This window comes from Haliotis rufescens, unplaced genomic scaffold, assembly GCF_023055435.1.
Source record: "Haliotis rufescens isolate VD_foot unplaced genomic scaffold, xgHalRufe1.0.p SCAF_1, whole genome shotgun sequence".
NCBI lineage: Eukaryota > Metazoa > Mollusca > Gastropoda > Lepetellida > Haliotidae > Haliotis > Haliotis rufescens.
The window spans coordinates 93,774,498-93,795,407 of record NW_025963779.1 but is presented as its reverse complement, the minus strand read 5'-3'; the positions used below and the strand labels follow the sequence as shown (position 1 = coordinate 93,795,407).

The following is a 20,910-nucleotide window of genomic DNA, read 5'->3' as shown; positions in this document are numbered from 1 at the left end:
CTAGTGTTGGAGTTTGGTACAGGGATACAGAGGTGGGTGTGTCAACTAGTGTTGGAGTAGGGTACAGTGATAAAGAGGTGGGTGTGTCATCTAGTGTTGGAGTTTGGTACAGGGATACAGAGGTGGGTGTGTCAACTAGTGTTGGAGTAGGGTACAGTGATACAGAGGCGGGTGTGTCATCTAGTGTTGGAGTAGTGTACAGTGATACAGAGGTAGGTGTGTCATATAGTGGTGGAGTTTGGTACAGGGATACAGAGGTGGGTGTGTCAACTAGTGTTGGAGTCGGGTACAGTGATATAGAGGTGGGTGTGTCAACTAGTGTTGGAGTTTGGTACAGGGATACAGAGGTGGGTGTGTCAACTAGTGTTGGAGTTGGGTACAGGGATACAGAGGTGGATGTGTCAACTAGTGTTGGAGTAGGGTACAGTGATACAGAGGTTGGTGTGGCAACTAGTGTTGGAGTAGGGTACAGGGATACAGAGGTGGATGTGTCAACTAGTGTTGGAGTAGGGTACAGTGATACAGAGGTGGGTGTGTCAACTAGTGTTTGAGTAGGGTATAGGGATATAGAGTGTCACATGTTCTTCAGCCCAATATGTGTTCCAGAGCCTCTCTGTTGAACATTGTGAGCTCAGGGTGCATCTCTAATGGAGGGGGACGGTCGGGTAGCCTAGTGGTTAAAGCGTTCGCTCGTCACGCCAAAGACCCGGGTTTGATTCCCGACATGGGTACAATGTGTGAAGCCCATTTCTGGTGTCCCCCGTCATGATATTGCTGGAATATTGCTAAAAGCGGCGTAAAACCAAACTCACTCACTCACTCACTCTCTAATGGAGGGTCTGTTACATGAAATCATAGCTGATTTGTTTCTCACTGTTAAACTGCATAATTACAGACACTAAATAGTGTCTTCAGTCTGACCTTTGTAGCCAGAGGTCATAATGTATCAGATCAGCTGTACAAGATTCTTTGTCAGTGTGACCTATGTAGCCAGAGGTCATTATGTATCCAATCAGCTGTACAGGGTTCTGTGTGAGAGTGACCTTTGTCGCTAGAAGTCATTATGTATCCAATCAGCTGTACAAGGTTCTGGGTCAGAGTGACCTTTGTAGCCAGAAGTCATAATGTATCCGATCAGCTGTACAGGGTTCTGGGTCAGTGAGTGAGTATGGTTTTACGCCGCTTTTAGCAATATTCCAGCAATATCACGGCGGGGGACACCAGAAATGGGCTTCACACATTGTACCCATGTCGGGAATCGAACCTGGGTCTTCAGCGTGACGAGCGAACGCTTTAACCACTAGGCTACCCGACCGCCCCGGTTCTGGGTCAGAGTGACCTTTGTAGCCAGAAGTCATTATGTATCCGATCAGCTGTACAGGGTTCTGGGTCAGAGTGACCTTTGTAGCCAGAAGTCATAATGTATCCGATCAGCTGAACAGGGTTCTGGGTCAGAGTGACCTTTGTAGCCAGAAGCCATAATGTATCCGATCAGCTGTACAGGGTTCTGGGTCAGAGTGACCTTTGTAGCCAGAAGTCATAATGTATCCGATCAGCTGAACAGGGTTCTGGGTCAGAGTGACCTTTGTAGCCAGAAGCCATAATGTATCAGATCAGCTGAACAGGGTTCTGGGTCAGAGTGACCTTTGTAGCCAGAAGTCATTATGTATCCGATCAGCTGTACAGGGTTCTGGGTCAGAGTGACCTTTGTAGCCAGAAGTCATAATGTATCAGATCAGCTGTACAGGGTTCTGGGTCAGTGTGACCTTTGTAGCCAGAAGTCATAATGTATCCGATCAGCTGTACAGGGTTCTGGGTCAGTGTGACCTTTGTAGCCAGAAGTCATAATGTATCCGATCAGCTGTACAGGGTTCTGGGTCAGTGTGACCTTTGTAGCCAGAAGTCATAATGTATCCGATCAGCTGTACAGGGTTCTGGGTCAGTGTGACCTTTGTAGCCAGAAGTCATAATGTATCCGATCAGCTGTACAGGGTTCTGGGTCAGTGTGACCTTTGTAGCTAGACTTCATCACATTTCAGATCAGCTGCACATGGTTCTGCGTCAGTGTGACCTTTGTAGCCAGAGTTCATAATGTATCAGATCAGCTTCACATGGTTCTGGGTCAGTGTGACCTTTGTTGCTAGAGTTCATTATGTATCAGATCAGCAACACATGGTTCTGGGTCAGTGTGACCTTTGTAGCTAGAGTTCATTATGTATCAGATCAGCTTCACATGGTTCTGGGTCAGTGTGACCTTTGTAGCTAGAGTTCATTATGTATCGGATCACATAGTTATTTCTTAAACATACAAAATTTAACAAAATTTAACCAATATCAATGATGAAAGATAAAGACCCATTTCAGAGATTCATACAGTCAAATACTAAGGCACAGCATGTGGAACAGGATCGACATTAAAAGATAGCTGAACACAGACTAATGAGGGAGAGAGGACACTGACACACAGAGAGAGGACACTGACACAGGGAGTGAGGACATTGACACAGGGAGAGAGGACACTGACACAGGGAGAGAGGACACTGACACAGGAAGAGAGGACACTGACACAGGGAGAGAGGACATTGATACAGGGAGAGAGGACATTGACACAGGGAGAGAGGACACTGACACAGGGAGAGAGGACACTGACACAGGAAGAGAGGACACTGACACAGGGAGTGAGGACATTGACACAGGGAGAGAGGACACTGACACAGGGAGAGAGGACACTGACACAGGGAGAGAGGACACTGACACAGGGAGAGAGGACACTGACACAGGAAGAGAGGACACTGACACAGGGAGTGAGGACATTGACACAGGGAGAGAGGACACTGACACAGGGAGAGAGGACACTGACACGGGAAGAGAGGACACTGACACAGGGAGAGAGGACATTGACACAGGGAGAGAGGACATTGACACAGGTTGAGAGGACATTGACACAGGGCAAGAGGACACTGACACAGGGAGGGAAGACATTGACACGAGGCAAGAGGACATTGACACAGGGAGAGAGGACACTGACACAGGGAGAGAGGACATTGACACAGGGCAAGAGGACATTGACACAGGGAGAGAGGACACTGACACAGGGAGAGAGGACACTCACACAGGGAGAGAGGACATTGACCTAGGGAGAGAGGACACTGACACAGGGAGAGAGGACATTGACACACACAGAGAGGACATTGACACAGGCCGAGAGGACATTGATACAGGGCAAAAGGACATTGACACAGGCTGAGAGGACACTGACACAGGCTGAGAGGACATTGACACAGTGAGAGGACACTGACACAGGGTGAGAGGACACTGACACCAAGAGAGAGGACATTCACAAAGGGAGAGAGGACATTGACACAGGGAGAGAGGACATTGACACAGGGCAAGAGGACACTGACACAGGGAGAGAAGACATTGACACGAGGCAAGAGGACATTGACACAGGGAGAGAGGAAACTGACACAGGGAGAGAGGACATTGACACAGGGCAAGAGGACATTGACACAGGGAGAGAGGACATAGACACAGGGAGAGAGGACACTCACACAGGGAGAGAGGACATTGACACAGGGAGAGAGGACACTGACACAGGGAGAGAGGACATTGACACAGGGCAAGAGGACATTGACACAGGCCGAGAGGACATTGATACAGGGCAAAAGGACATTGACACAGGCTGAGAGGACACTGACACAGGCCGAGAGGACATTGACACAGTGAGAGGACACTGACACACAGAGAGAGGACATTGACAAAGGGAGAGAGGACATTGACACAGGGAGAGAGGACACTGACACACAGAGAGAGGACATTGACAAAGAGAGAGAGGACATTGATACAGGGTGAGAGGACATTGACACAAGGAGAGAGGACACTGACACAGAGAGAGAGGACATTGACAAAGGGAGAGAGGACATTGACACAGGGAGAGAGGACACTGACACAGGGAGAGAGGACATTGACACAGGGAGAGAGGACACTGACACAAGGAGTAAGAACACTGACACAGGGCAAGAGGACATTGACACAGGGAGAGAGGACATTGACACAGGGCAAGAGGACATAGACACAGGGAGAGAGGACACTGACACAGGGAGAGAGGTCACAGACACACACAGAGAGGACATTGACTCAGGGCATGAGGTCACTGAAACAGGGAGAGAGGATACTGACACAGGTTGAAAGGACATTGAAACAGAGAGAGAGGACACTGACATAAGGAGAGAGGACATTGACACAGGGAGTGAGGACATTGACACAGGGAGAGAGGACACGGACACAGGGAGAAAGGACATTGACACAGGGCAAGAGGACATTGACAAAGGGAGAGAGGACATTGACACAGGGAGAGAGGACATTGACAGAGGGAGAGAGGACATTGACAGGTAAGAGAGGTCATTGACACAGGGCAAGAGGACATTGACAGAGGGAGAGAGGACACTGACACAGGGCAAGAGGACATTGACAGAGGGAGAGAGGACATTGACACAGGGAGAGAGGACACTGACACAGGGAGAGAGGACACTGACACAGGGAGAGAGGACATTGACACAGGGAGAGAGGACACTGACACAGGGAGAGAGGACACTGACACACACAGAGAGGACATTGACACAGGGAGAGAGGACACTGACACACACAGAGAGGACATTGACACAGGGAGAGAGGACATTGACACAGGGAGAGAGGACACTGCCCCGGGGAAGAGGACATTGACAGAGGGAGAGAGGACACTGCCCCGGGGAAGAGGACATTGACAGAGGGAGAGAGGACATTGACACGGGGAGAGAGGACACTGACACAGGGAGAGAGGACACTGACACACACAGAGAGGACATTGACACAGGGAGAGAGGACATTGACAGATGGCAAGAGGACATTGACAGAGGGAGAGAGGACATTGACATTGAGAGAGGTCATTGACACAGGGCAAGAGGACACTGACACAGGGAGAGAGGACGCTGAAATAAAAAGATAAAAGAAACATTTTCTTTCTGATTCAGTTGTTTTCGGTTTATAGAGTGTCAATACAGGGCCATTTATTGCTAACTAGTGGTAACTGAGACATGTTGTCATCATCATTCCAAGACAATATGCAGTCACAACTTCAACTTAGATGGAAATGTTAAACTAAAACTGTACCAGAACCAAAACATCCTGCTCATTAATAAACATGTATTTTACGTCACAGCTAGATCAGCTCCACTGTTAGCAATGCTACTGTTCATGTAAGATGCTGACAGTGTGTTCTGTGATGTGACAGATGGCAACACTGGACGTTGTCATGGTAACACTGGAGGGTGTCATGGTAACACTGGTGGATGTTATGGTTACTATGGAAGGTGTCATGGTAACACTGGTGGGTGTCATGGTAACACTGGACATTGTCAAGGTAACACTGGAGGGTGTCATGGTAACACTGGTGGGTGTCATAGTAACACTGGACATTGTCATGGTAAAACTGGAGGGTGTCGGGTAACACTGGTGGATGTTATGGTAACACTGGAAGGTGTCATGGTAACACTGGAGGGTGTCATGGTAACACTGATGGGTGTTAGACAGGCAGAGTGTGCAGAGGACAGCAAATAAATGAGCAAGCTGGAAGGGAGACAGATCTTTCTGAGGAGAATGAAATAATGTGTTATCATTACCCTCCTCATTTTGTGGCTCTGTAAAATAAATGATTATTTTTTTATCAAAAGATCATTATCCCTTGGAGACATTTTCAAAAATATTGAAACAGTGAGTACTGTTGTAACCATGGAATCCTCAAAACAAGGGCAGAAAACTCTTAGCACATTTATTTAAACTGGTATGTACGGTGAGAGGCAGTAAGATTGGTCTGTGTAATGGCGGCAATATGAAACTCAATAACACACTTCTGCGATACAAACACTCCATACTAATCTATGACATCGCTGTATAGATTTAACAGTCTCAGCTGGAAAACTATGTTCAATGTTGCATGCCACTGACAGAACCTCCTAATACTGGGCCCTCATTCCACATGGTGATCTCAGTGCTGCATGAACTAAAGTACAGGCTCTTATCGTCTTGGCTCTAAGATCACTTTATGGAACAGGTCTTGACTCCTACATGACAACACTGGTACTACAAGTGCAGGCAGACCAACATTGTGTCAGTACACATGCACCCTGGTGCCACTCTCAACACACACAACACCGAAACAAAGCCAGTACATTCCAGATAGTGATAACTTTGTGTCATGATAATGGTGAAGGAATCCTACCTCTCTCCCATCTTGGGGAATCTCCTGAAACAAACAGTGGTACAGGATTAGAGGATGCTGTAGGCTTCAACTGATCACAGTTCAGGCACAATCAATGTAAGGCCATAACAAATCAAATCTTTGTAGTGAGTTAAGAATATGATCAAATGAACACCCTGCCCAAATTTGGTGTTAAAATTTAGACTTGCTCCTGATCATAAAATCATCACTGAAAACAAAATATGTCTTTTTGGAAAAACGAGGCAACTATTCCAGTGAACAAGCAATCAGTTTGTCTGCTTCATTCATGGCTATACTCCATTTTCAAATTCAATAACACATTTAATCAATATGTTTTTTACATCCAACAGTACTCTGCAAGTAGTTGACAAGGTATACACACCTGTGGCCGGTACGCTGCCAACATTCACACACAGCCAATGTAGTACTCACCAAATAACACTGTAACTCGTTTACTATCAATCTCATCAGAAGAACTCCTGCATATATAAGTCCCAGAATCTCGGAGGGTGCTTCGGTCAATGATCAGCTCACTGACCATGGAGCGGTCATGTAATGACCTATATTTTGTAATTAAAATATTCCTGTACTTTTTAGTGTCAATTTTATCTCCATCTTTGAACCAGTCTATTTCCTCTGGAATGTGAGGTCCACCTGTAGCATTACAGACGAGTCGGATGTCCTCCCCCGTTTCAACGTATTCCTTCCCCATAATGGAGATATCTGAAACAGGAACATTGCAATACAACTCTTTCTGTAACAGGAACATTCCAACATAAGTCCTTCTGTAACAGGAACATTGCAACATAAGTCCTTCTGTAACAGGAACATCGCAATACAACTCATTCTGTAACAGGAACATTGCAATATAACTCATTCTGTAACAGGAACATTGCAACATAAGTCCTTCTGTAACAGGAACATTGCAATATAACTCCTGTAACAGGAACATTGCAATACAACTCTTTCTGTAACAGGAACATTGCAATACAACCCCTTCTGTAACAGGAACATTGCAACATAACTCATTCTGTAACAGGAACATTGCAATACAACTCTTTCTGTAACAGGAACATTGCAATACAACTCTTTCTGTAACAGGAACATTGCAATACAACTCTTTCTGTAACAGGAACATTGCAATACAACTCATTCTGTAACAGGAACATTGCAATATAACTCTTTCTGTAACAGGAACATTGCAATATAACTCATTCTGTAACAGGAACATTGCAACATAACTCCTGTAACAGGAACATTGCAATACAACTCCTGTAACAGGAACATTGCAATATAACTCATTCTGTAACAGGAACATTGCAATACAACTCTTTCTGTAACAGGAACATTGCAATACAACTCCTTCTGTAAAAGGAACATTGCAATACAACTCCTGTAACAGGAACATTGCAATACAACCCCTGTAACAGGAACATTGCAACATAACTCTTTCTGTAACAGGAACATTGCAATACAACCCCTGTAACAGGAACATTGCAACATAACTCTTTCTGTAACAGGAACATTGCAATACAACTCCTTCTGTAAAAGGAACATTGCAATACAACTCCTGTAACAGGAACATTGCAATACAACCCCTGTAACAGGAACATTGCAATATAACTCATTCTGTAACAGGAACATTGCAATACAACTCTTTCTGTAACAGGAACATTGCAATATAACTCTTTCTGTAACAGGAAGATTGCAACATAACTCAACAGAAACAGTTCTGAAACAATAAATAATCATTTCTTTTCATACCTGAAACATCGTCTATATCTCCAGGGCTTGCAATTTGATAAACCTACACAACCCCCTGGGTCCATTCCCATGGCTCTCGCGATCTCAAGTTATCCACCCTTGATTTTACTAACATTTTACCGACCAATCATTCCTGGAGACAATGAAGCAGGAACTGGTTAAGGGAGGACTTGCTTTATAGACATGAAGACATCCTTTCTATTAAAAGGATTTTTAGGGCCTTGTTGGTGTCAGTCAGTTTGTCAGTGTTGGAAATTCTTACAAACTCCACCATCATCAATGGGACTGGCCGCCATGTTGTGATAATGACAACCCAACATTGAGGCTGGTTTGTAACTCGCATTATGATTGGTCTGTTAGACTGAGTAGCGTAGAAAATCAAATTGGCTGATGGAAATCAAGGGCGGGTAATTTGAGTTCAGGATAATCATGGAGGCAGGGGTTAGTGCGGGTTTAGCAAAATGCCAGCCCTGGAGATACAGAGGATGTGTCTGAAATAGACCAGTGCAACAAATGCAACAAATCTCTGACGCAGATAATCATCCAATAATGAGCAACACACTCCATCAGCCATCAGTTACTCACACTAGTCCAAGTAAAGAGTCAGTATTGAGACAAGTGTTTCATAGACATTTAGTAGTTGAAAGGTTATGAAGACATGTAACATTTTATGGATAACAACTTCTATATTCTGTGTAATGTTTCAGGGCGACTGTTTAACCCTTCATCAGGTAATACTGAGTAAGCATTGAGTGAACATATGTACGTGTGTGACAGATACAACATTGTACATATTTATTTTATTCACCTTCAGTGTCTGCTTTTAAGTGTTCAACTTTTATGTTTAACCATTAGTTAGGACAGATTAAATGTAGTTAATGTGTCCTTCATGTTGTAAGCCTTCATGTTGTAAGCACACATGGGAGCCCCACACAGACAAGTTGACAAGTAAAATCATCCAAAATCAGGTTTGTATAATATGTGTGATTACTTGTATTGTTGTTATTGCAGTTAAATGTTGCAGTATATTAAACCTATAATACTAAACTTAAATAAACGTGTTTAATATTATCATATTTTCAGTTACAATCTATTTAAGTAAATGTGGTAAACAAGACTTATAAATTGTAAGCTTTGGTAATTACTAATATATCACTTTTCTGTCTCTTTATTCTTGTATGTAAATTTATAAGGAAGAGTGTATATGTGTTGTTTTTCTGAATAGACTATGTTTTAAATGCGTTTGTGATCAGTTCTGTATGATATACAGTCTGTGCAATACGGGATCCGGAGTAATATTTTAAAGTGTATGTAAATAGTATAGTTGTATTAGTCATTGTTATAAAAGTATATGTTTTATTCAGATATCCGGAATTATAAAGTTGCTGCACTTTATCGGGAAGACACCCCTGTCTCACCCACAGGGTAGGCGCATACTAACTTGTATAGTCAGTTTCTATATTTGTGTAACACATAAGTGTGTCACACCCGTAAAGTCATGTATATGTATGTATTGTATTGAGATTTGTAATCGCTATACACTTATATAATATAATATATGAATAATTATTCTATTTGGTTCTTACATCAATTAGCAGATTATTTTACAGTATAACAACTAATGTATGAATAAGATGTTCTTGTAATGTAAAACGGTTTGTAATACTGTGATGTCGATGACTGCATTATGTATATTGTAAATATTACTTATCATTCCTTTAACCCTCTTGATGCCAAGTTTTTTTTCTGGCGCACATTTTCCTGAGATCGGAAAAGTGAAGGTTGTGCGAGAATTGCGCTCACGCGGCACTGGATCTACCTCTGGCTATAAAATTATGCAGAGGTGGAGAATATTAAATTTCCTATTTGATGGTGTAAATTTAAATGCAAATATTAAATCTGTTTTAAAAAAAGACACTTCTAAGTGTTGTCCGAGAATTTATTCTGCATGGAAAAACAGTAAATATCTCCGCTTTTTATCGTACACCGATAAAAGTACTGTGCGACGATTTTTTTTATTTAGAAGCTTTACGGAAACTGTGAGCGAACAAAAGACTGTCTAATATCTGAACAACATATTAAACTACATATCTACCTGTCAGCCCTATATGGGAGCTATACCTGTCAGCCCTACAAGTCAGCCGTACATGTCAGCCCTATATGGGAGCTCTACCTGTCAGCCCTATATGGGAGCTCTACCTGTCAGCCCTACATGTCAGCCGTACATGTCAGCCCTATATGGGAGCTCTACCTGTCAGCCCTACATGGTAGCTCTACCTGTCAGCCCTACATGGGATCTCTACCTGTCAGCCCAACATGGGACCCCAAAATCGTAGATCTACCTGTCAGCCCTACATGGGAGCTCTACCTGTCAGCCCTACATGGGAGCTATACCTGTCAGCCCTACATGTCAGCCGTACATGTCAGCCCTATATGGGAGCTCTACCTGTTAGCCCTACATGGTAGCTCTACCTGTCAGCCCTATATGGGAGCTCTACCTGCCAGCTATACCTGTCAACCCATACATGGGAGCCCTACATGTCAGCCGTACATGGGAGCCCTACATGTCAGCCCTACATGTCAGCCGTACATGTCAGCCCTACATGGGAGCCCTACATGGGAGCTCTACCTGTCAGCCCTACATGTCAGCCCTATATGGGAGCTCTACCTGTCAGCTCTACCTGTCAGCCCTACATGTCAGCCACATATGGGAGCTCTACCTGTCAGCCCTACATGTCAGCCCTACATGATAGCCCTACATGTCAGCCATATATGGGAGCTCTACCTGTCAGCCCTACATGTCAGCCCTACATGATAGCTCTACCTGTCAGCCCTACATGGGAGCTCTACCTGTCAGCCCTACATGGGAGCTCTACCTGCCAGCTATACCTGTCAGCCCTACATGGGAGCCCTATATGTCAGTCGTACATGTCAGCCGTACATGGGAGCCCTACTTGTCAGCCCCACATGTCAGCCGTACATGGGAGCCCTACCTGTCAGCCCTACATGTCAGCCCTACATGTCAGCCCTTCATGGGAGCTCTACCTGTCAGCCCTACATGGGAGCCCTACATGAGAGCCCCACATGGGAGCCCTACATGTCAGCCATATATGGGAGCTCTACCTGTCAGCCCTACATGTCAGCCCTACATGGGAACTCTACCTGTCAGCCCTACATGTCAGCCCTACATGGGAGCTCTACATGTCAGCCCTATATGGGAGCTCTACATGTCAGCCCTACATGTCAGCCATACACGGGAGCCCTACATGTCAGCCATACATGTCAGCCCTACATGTCCGCCCTATATGGCTTTTCCACTTTTAAGGTGTATTATAGCGTCCAGAATTTCATCCTGTGATATGGGTGATTCTAAAATAAACATCAATAATATCGTCAAACACATCACTGTCAGAGTTGTAAACGTGTCATTTGAAAAACTTTCATAAAATGTTAAGAGAGAGAATGGATAGTATCACTCAGGTTTTTTAGCCTAAATTTATACAAATCAGATTTATTTTTTCTACAGCAGGATTTATAGTGATTTCTCTTTTTGCAGTAGATGTACGGCTCATTTACCTGTGGAACAGATTCGTAACGGGGACCGCAACAGCAGCAACAGCGTTGGGACATCCCATTAGCCAACATACAGTACTATGACGACTTCGTGCTGCTGGAATCCAAGTGTATAGTCCTTTCCGAGGAATGGTACTGACTGCTCAACATCGACGCCTGAGACTGCGATGCATGAGGCAGGTGAGAAATTGGCGTTGAGTGCTGTTTACTGATGAAAGTCGGTTTAACTTGTTTCGAAATGACGGCAGAGAACGAGTTTATCAGCGCAGAGGGGAACGTTTGGCTCCGGCGTGTATTCGAGAGGTCCATCCATTTGGCGGGTGAGATGTCATGGTGTGGGGAGGTATTTGTGGAGATCAGAAGGCTGATTTGGTGATTCTACAGGGAAACCTGAACACTGTGCAGTACAGAGACCAAGTGTTGCAGCCAGTTGTGCTTCGGTTCTTACAAAACCAACAGCAGGGGACATTGCTTCAACACGACAATTCCAAGCCCAATACTGCAAGACTGACTCGGAACTTTCTAAACCAGCAGAACATTGATGTTTTGCCCTTGCCTGCCCAATCACCCGATATGAATCCTATTGAACATCTGTGGGACCATCTTGACAGACAGATTAGAGCACGCCATTAGCCTCCCGTCAACAGACAAGAATTGCAGCAGGTCCTGAGAGACGAGTGGCAACGGATTCCAGTCCACGTCATCAGAAGACTGACGTCATCGATGAGGCGGCATATCACAGCATGCTTTGACGCAGCTGGATGTCATACACGCCATTGAAGGCAACTGTGTCGACAATGAACTTGTAGTGTGTCTGACATTTTTTAGTGACATTTCAGACAACTTTTAAAAATGAAATTTCTTACCCTACCATTGTTTACCTTGAGCTTACATTACCTGTGATTGCACAATTTAATTCAAACTGAGGTTGATCAATCATTTGTTACCCCTCCCTAGATTATATTCTAATTCACAACAAAACCTCTTCTTGTTATATTTTTATCAATCATGGAACTCGACCTGTACTTTCTTTTGCCACCCAGTTTATGTTGATCACACTGGCATAGGATTTACGACTATCAATGGGTAGCTCCTCCTCCTCACTAAATGGCATGTTGTGTTTATTGAAATCATCATCAAAGTTTGCAAGTGGGTTGTTTTGTTCACCTGTATGTGCATTCATATCAACACAGATAACTGTGTAAGAATCACTAATTTCTGAAAGGTTTTCTAATAAGAACTGATCAAGCAGTTCAATGTTACATTTAGAGTTACTATTGTTACAGTATGGCGAACCTGACGGTGGGATATACGTACATATCAAATTTATATTTCTGCCAAAAGAGACCAATTGTTTTGCTATTTTACTGCATACAAAATTATCGATATCTGATGTTATTCTTACTAATTGAATGTTGGATACATATGCATACACCACCTGAGAGTCAACCATACTCAGATAATTTAATTGCGGGGCTGTAGAAGACATCATAACCATCTAACCAATTAATGTCTGACATATCATATACAAATGTTTCTACAAGACACACTTTCTGGAATTTGCTTAGGTAAGAGATGAAGTCGCTGTCAACCACTTTGGGGCTCAGTCCATTTACATTCCAACACAAGAAAGTAAGTTTCTCATCTTCACTCACAGTAGCACTCATAAAATCGATCGTGTCACCGGTGTCGGATCTATAACATCCATATGGTATATTATCCGGGCCTCGGCCATCGTCCTATGGAAGTTGCCTATTCGATGATGTTTCAGTTGCCGTTTGAGTGACCCTGCCCGCCTGTGTTGGGGTGTTTCCTGTTGAGTACGGGGGGTACTATCCAAATTTTCCCGAGGTTTTGTCACAAGCTTATCGTTCTTAAAGTAACCAAAATGGCCGGTGACTTTAAGAGCATTCAGATTTTGACGTTGGCGTGTGGTCAAGTCGCTTGAAATTCCAAGCCCGTTTTCCTTAAGCACGGGTCTAATTTTCAGGGATCGAACCTTGTCGTCTGATATCAGAAGCTCGGCAATTATAGGGTGTGGTTTCTCCGTGTTTCGACGTCATATCTTAATAACATGAATACCTTCATAACATGAACACAATCAGTCATATCTTTTACCATGAACACATTCAGCAGTCATACCTTAATAAACCAGAACACAATGAGTCATGACTTAATAACATGAATACCTTAATAACATGAACACAATGAATCATACCTTAATAACATAAACACAATCAGTCATACCTTAATAAAACAGAACTCAATCAGCCCTACCTTAATAACATGAGTACGTCAATAACATGAACAATGGGAATGAGAAAAGGATTGTTTATTGATAACCTCATTGTAAGCCCTTGGGTCTTTCTTCTGTGTTGAGGTTTGATGTTCTTCAGTTGTCCATTGTATATAATATATATATATTGTCATGCCCTGTTGATCCTATTTATTCTCTATGGACATCAATCAGGCTTTATACTGAAATCTTATCTGTTGTGTAAATCATCATTCAACTTGCTATAAACATCAATTATTCACCTGTATATAACCTTCCCACTTCACACTGCTGTATATCACTTGATGGATAACTGTGTCGCATTCACTATAATATGGAAGTTGTATATCCATAGAAATATCTTCTTTTGTGTATCATTCTCTGTCACCCTGGTTATCATCTATCTTGTGGACTTTCTGACACTTGAGTTATCATCTATCTTGTGGACTCCCAGACACTTCAGTTATCATCTATCTTGTGGACTTTCTGACACTTCAGTTACCATCTATCTTGTGGACTCCCTGACTCTTCGGTTATCATCTATCTTGTGGACTCCCTGTCACCCTTGTTATCATCTATCTTGTGGACTTTCTGACACTTCAGTTACCATCTATTTTGTGGACTCCCTGACTCTTTGGTTATCATCTATCTTGTGGAATCTCCTACACTCTGGTTATCATATACTGAACTGCAAAAGAAACATCACCCCTAGTAACATTGCATGAAAAGTTGTCATTTAAATATCTTGGTAAATTTTGTCCAAAAAAGTTTTTTGTCCAGAAATATAAAATTTGATGATAAAAAAACAAAGCAGATGACAATAAAACCGATCGTCCAAACAAATCACGGCAACAGCCATGGTAACCTGATGCACGTGAGTTCCATGCAAATTGAAATGTACATTTCTTGCCCTATAAAAATCCACCCAGATCGGATAACATTCATTATTGAATTGCTACCACATGCCAAAATTGACAAGAAATCAGCGACACCAAGCTTTTGAATGATTACAAGCTGGACAAACCGCCCAGCAAGTAGCCATTGCATTTCAAATCCACGTAAGGACGATATACAGGCTAGATGACCGACAACGTAGTGGAAGACCATGTGTCACCACCCGACGTCAGGATCATCAGATTGTGTGACAGCTTTTTCGAGATCGCTTTGTTACTGCTGCGGAAACTGTTCGACAGACCATGGGGACACACCAGTGACACATTAGTGCCGACAACGTGCGTCGATGATTGACGAGAGACACCTCCACTGTGACAGGCCACACCAAGGACCCATTCTGACACCACGTCATCACTGGGACCGTCTTCAGTGGGCAACGCAGCACCAGCATTGGTGCCACCAGCAGTGGAGAAGAGTCCTCTTCTCAGGCGAGAGCAAGAACAAAATGATCCAGACGCTGTAGCAGCTGAATGATCGGACCATGAGAAAATGTCAACATCAGTTACGATGATGTCAGAAGATCAAAATGGAGTAGGGGGTCAAACGACAAAGTCACAAAGTCAATAACGGGTATGACCACCCTGTGCATGAATCACAGCAGTGCGTCGGTGATGCATGGAGTCTACCAAATGGGCATGGAAGGCCTGGGGAATGGCCTGCCACATCCTCCTCAAATCCTGTGCCAAGTCACGGACGTAATCTGGAGGATGTGGAAGACGACGCAGACGGCGCTCCATTTCATCCCACACATGCTCTATTGGGGAGAGATCTGGAGAAATTGCAGGCCATGGCAGTAACATGACATTGTTATGGTGAAGGAAATCCATTGCGACCCTAGCCGTGTGAGGACGAGCGTTGTCCTGTTGAAATGTCAATCCCGGGCCATGACGTTGCAGGAAAGGAATGACCACAGGCCTCAGAATCTGATCTCTGTAGCCAACACCGGTGAGATTGCCCTGAACAACCACCAAAGGGGTTCGGTGCCATGCTGTTATCCCACCCCAAATCATCACAGAGCCACCTCCAAAACGATTCCTCTCCACAATACAGTTGCGTGCATAACATTCTCCCAAACGCCGGTAGACACGTTGGCGCCCGTCACTGTGGGAAATGTTGAACCTCGATTTATCTGTAAAGACAACATTTCTCCACCATATTCGAGGTTGGCGAACATGATTTCAACACCATCTTAGACGGTTGACTCGATGACGGTGTGTCAGGATGGGACGTATGGCAGGGCGTCGTGGTCGAATCCCATACTGACATAGACGATTCCTGACAGTGTTGGGATGGATACGGCGCAGTCCAGGAATTGTCATGGACGTCGTTACTGCCATTTGGAACCTGTGTCGGAGATGTGTCACTCGAATCCATCTGTCCTGTCTTGGCGTCGTTACTCGGGGACGTCCTGACCGTGGCTGGTCGGCAACGTCATTTGTGTTCTGATAACGCCTTACCAATGCCGATATCGTGTTACGATGGCATTGGAAATGTGTTGCCACCTGTTGTTGCCTCATTCCCGCTCGGATCATTCCAATGGCTGTGCAGCTGTCAATCTTGGCATGATTTGCTTGTGATATGCTTGTGTCTGCGCCTGAGAAGTTTGAATTTTTGAATGACCACAGATCATGCTTTCCAAAGTGACAGCGAATTTTGAGTTGCACATGCTGTGTACAGCTGCACAGGATGCACGTGCAGTAACACATTGCACGTCCATAGGCCCCCATCAATGACGTCATATCGCATGGCACGTGCATGAGCGTTTGAATGTCTCCAGTAGATGCTGTGTTCAAAGCTATATTTCATATATGGACAGTGTGCCCTTATATCTATATTTTCTCCGTGCACAGTTTCTTTATGTGGCTAGTATATATCTTGTGGAATCCTTGACTGTCCGGTTATCATAAATCTTGTGGAATCTCCTATACTCCGGTTATCATATATCTTGTGGAATCCTCGACTGTCCGGTTATCACATATCTTGTGGAATCTCCTATAATTCTTGTGAATACCCTACCTCTATCACATCATAGCCATAAATTCCTGTTTAGGCTGAGAACCACACTACACATCTTTAATAAATTTTCAACAGACGTCCTCTTTACTGCCAACATATCTAATAGTTGTGAGGGAAACCCTATCCCTCGTCAGAGTCGCTACTGCGCATGCGCAAGGCGGGAATCACCTCACTTCTTTCATTTTTTGTTGCATACATCTGTACAAGTAATTGCTGTTCCACACTTATAAGCCACACTAGATCATCTCAAGCTTCACTAAAGACAAGCAGTGAGCGGCTCTACAAGCAGAGAACAGGGGTATAAGAAGGCTGAAGGCTCTTGTAAGTAATTAGTTAGAGAATGTGTTGTGGGATGAGGACTTCTTCCCCAAAACAGACGCCCGTCTGTTCAGGTTGTGGGCAACATCAAATCCCTGGTGACCCTCACCCTAGATGCCTATCATGCAAGAAAAGCAGTTGCACGCAAAAATCAAGGTGCAGCTATTGTGAACCTTTGTCTAAGGAGAAGATTTAAAAAACTTTCTAAGGCATGGCTCAATGACCCTGATTATAAGAAGAACACTAGGGTGTCAGCAAAATATTCATCTGCTTCATGTAAGAAAGTGATTAAGTCCGTTGTGACTCCTAAAGATAATCACGTGGGTAACAAGCGAGTGTCGCGTGGGGACGCCGTCTCGCCTTCTGAGGAGAAGAGATCTCGTCGCTCATCCCACTCTCCCAATATAGTTAAGGAATCGATGTACCTTTCAGGTTTTAATGTAACCAGTCGTGTACATCCGGAAGCAACTGGTAAGGTGGATAATCTAGGCTTGGAAGAAGCAACCTATTTCCACTCTATACCACGAGCAGGGGGTGCGGTTCTATTGCTAACACTGGTTCTTCATGCACTGGAGACTCTACTACAGGGGATAGTTACAAACCAAATAATTATTCCATTAAAGATATCATTGCAGAACTTAATAATCTGATGCTGGCCTTAAAACCAGATAACAAAGACAAAACGGCTGCCAAACCCTTGTTAGAACGTGCTGGGTATGAAGAACCTGTCAGCAAGACTGAAGGATTTCATACCCTCCCCTGTCCATCACATATTGATGACATCATCAAGAAAATCGAAGCATCATTGAACGCTTCATCGGCGCATAATATCAGACTTGGTATGCTGGCTATTAATAAAAGTGCTTACAGGACACACGATGCCCCCTTCACACAACAGCCTAGTATTGATGAAGATTTCTATGATTTGGTGAAGAAACCTAATACCAGGATGCGCGTTGACATCAATAAACAGATGATTAATATCAGTTCATATATTAACTGGATTGCAGCTGGAATTCGCCACATCATTCCCTCAAACAATCATAGCGAAGGTCTTCCCTTAGACACCCCCACGGAGATGACACTACAGCAGACTGGGTTTATTCACAGCTCACTGGACCATATGCTGAAGATGCAGGAAGATCTTCAATCAGCACAAGTTTGGATGTCAGCACAGTTCCTGCTCATACAAAGAAATCATCTACTACAGCAAGTTCATCATATGATCCCAGAGCCATTAAGAAGATCCATGCTATCACAGCCTATTACAGCTCCACAGATATTCAACGGCAGACTGAAGTCAGTGAAGGAAGCCATTGCATCATCAACTAGTCAGAAGTTTCAAGAATCCACAATCTCACTGGCATCCAAGATCCAGAAATGGCCTGCAGAGCTTCAGCATCAACAACAGAATCCTAGATCTCATCAAGTGAATTCTGGTGGGGATTCCTTTGGAGCCTCTAAATGGAAGGACAGATCGTTTCACTCCAAGTATAGGAACTACAAAGATGATCATCCAACTTCACAGAGAGGAAGAGGCAGAGGAAGTCTCAGAGGGGGATACCGCCGGAAATGACTCAACCAGAGATCTACAGATTCCTTCAGATCCTACCGACCTTGCCTGCCCAGTGGACAACGATTTAGAACTTCAGAAGATCAATGCTACAACCACATTGAATCCCGTCAAACTAGCCTGTCTCACAGACATGGACCCAAGACTACCCAAGTTCAGCACTCCCCCTATTCCGGGACCAGTCGGAGGTCGTCTTATGCAGTACTCAGACAACTGGGAAGCCATCACAGACGAGTCATGGCTACTCGAAGGAATAAGAAGAGGCTACAAACTTCACTTCTTAAAACACCCAAGACTAGTCATCCATCCTACTGGACCCTGATACCATCTATCAGGACGAAAGTTAATTGCAGCAGAGGTGGCTATACGAAAACTACTTGCAAAGAATCTTAAAGGAGTCAGACACCACTCTTGGATTCTATACTCCCCAGTATTCCTGGTACCAAAGAAGAATTCTTCAGAGATGCGATTAATCATAGATCTAAAAGTCCTAAACAAAGATTATCTGGAAAAGCCTCTTAAGTTTCAGATGGAATCTATCAAGAAGTTGAAGAATGCCTTAAAAAAAGCAGATTGGATGATAAGCATAAACCTCCAAGACGCCTTTCTTCACGTCCCCATCCATCCAAGTCATTGTCATTATCTGCGCTTCACAGTCAACAGTCAGAGATACCAGTTCAGGGTACTTCCATTCGGCATATCCATCGCCCCATGGTTATTCACCAGCATCACCAATCCCATCATCGGATTCGCCCATATAAAGCTCATAAGGCTACATAGATACATGTATATAGACGATTTCCTATCGGCCGATCAGGACAAATCGCAAATCAGATTAAATACAGTGTGCCTTATTCAACTACTTACACACTTAGGTTTCCTGGTTCACCCTCAGAATTAGTACCCACACAGGACATCACCTACATAGGTTCAAGATTTCTACTCAACAAGGGTATAGTAGCCCCTCCAGAGGACAGATATTCAAGAGTTGAAGAGATGATATCACGTGCACTTGATCAGCCCATCAAACCGAGACGCTGGTGGATGTCTTGCCTCGGCACGCTCACCTCTATCCAAGATCTAACCTACAGAGGCAGACTACAGTTATGTCCCATGCAAAATTGGATGAATATCACCAAAGACCAAGAGGTGGAAGCCTTAATTCAACCCCCACAAGTTTGAATCTCAGAACTTCATTGCTGACTCGTCAAAATGTCATGCCCGGTATTCCACTCTCATATCCCACCACCCTACATCAACTCTACACAGATGCGTCAGGAGAGGGTTGGGGTGCCCATATGGACGATGTTACAATACAGGGAAAATGGTCCACCCAAGAAAAGGAGTTACACATATCTAGCCCTAGAAGCATGGCAAGATCGTCAGTATCATCAGTAAAGATTGCTACAGACAACTCGACCATGGTTGCTTACATACAGCACCAGGGGTGCTCAAAGTCTCAGCCTTTATTTAAGGAGGCTACACGTTTATTTGCCTTGGTAGACTCAGTGAGTTGCAGGATTGAAGCAAGACATATACTGGGCAAGTTAAATATCCTAGCAGATTACCTATCCCAGAAAAACAAGATAGTACCCACGGAATGGTCACTACATCCCGAAATATTCAAATAACCTTCCTATGGGATGCTCCAAACCTAGATCTATTCGCCACATGTCTCAACAACAAACTACCAGTCTACGTCAGCCTTGTACCAGACCCGCTAGCTCTCCAGGTCGACGCTCTATCTATGGACTGGGAGGGAATGTTCGCTTACACATTTCCCTCTTCTAGACAGAGTTCTGGAGAAAATAGAAGAGACAGACTGCGTCAAAATTCTCATAGCCCCGGCATAGCCAAACAGGGCTTGGTTTCTAAGGTTACTACCCCTCCTAGTGGAAGAACCTCTAAAACTCCCGGTACGTCACGATTTACTGACACAGACATATTTTTACAATCTCCAACTTCACGCTTTGAAGTTATCTCGAATAAGATGCAAACCGCCAGTTACTCTAAATCAGCTGCACGAAGAGTGGCAAGCTCATGGAGACCCGCATAATCTGCACTATACAATAACAGATGGGACAAGTTGGTTGAGTGGAGAATAAGAAATTATTTAGATGTGGACATAACGATACCTATAGTTGCTGAATTCTTGCTCTATCTCAGAAACAACAAGAAATT

The 20,910-nt window shown here is 44.0% G+C and overlaps 1 protein-coding gene across 2 annotated transcripts in view; it reads right to left on the bottom strand.

Moving 5' to 3' along the window:
• The window catches only part of LOC124124605 (hemicentin-2-like), a 368,103-nt gene that overhangs the window by 23,922 nt on the left and 323,271 nt on the right, over window positions 1-20,910 (bottom strand). Inside the window, exons 7-9 of one of the 2 annotated variants that reach the window (XM_048403772.1) lie at window positions 6,689-6,979; window positions 6,257-6,280; window positions 5,658-5,675 (exon numbers count right to left, since the gene is read on the bottom strand). In XM_048403772.1, the coding sequence (XP_048259729.1) occupies window positions 5,658-5,675; window positions 6,257-6,280; window positions 6,689-6,979 (333 nt within the window). The remainder of the gene's footprint in view (window positions 1-5,657; window positions 5,676-6,256; window positions 6,281-6,688; window positions 6,980-20,910) is intronic. The other variant, XM_048403774.1, reaches the window with a different exon arrangement.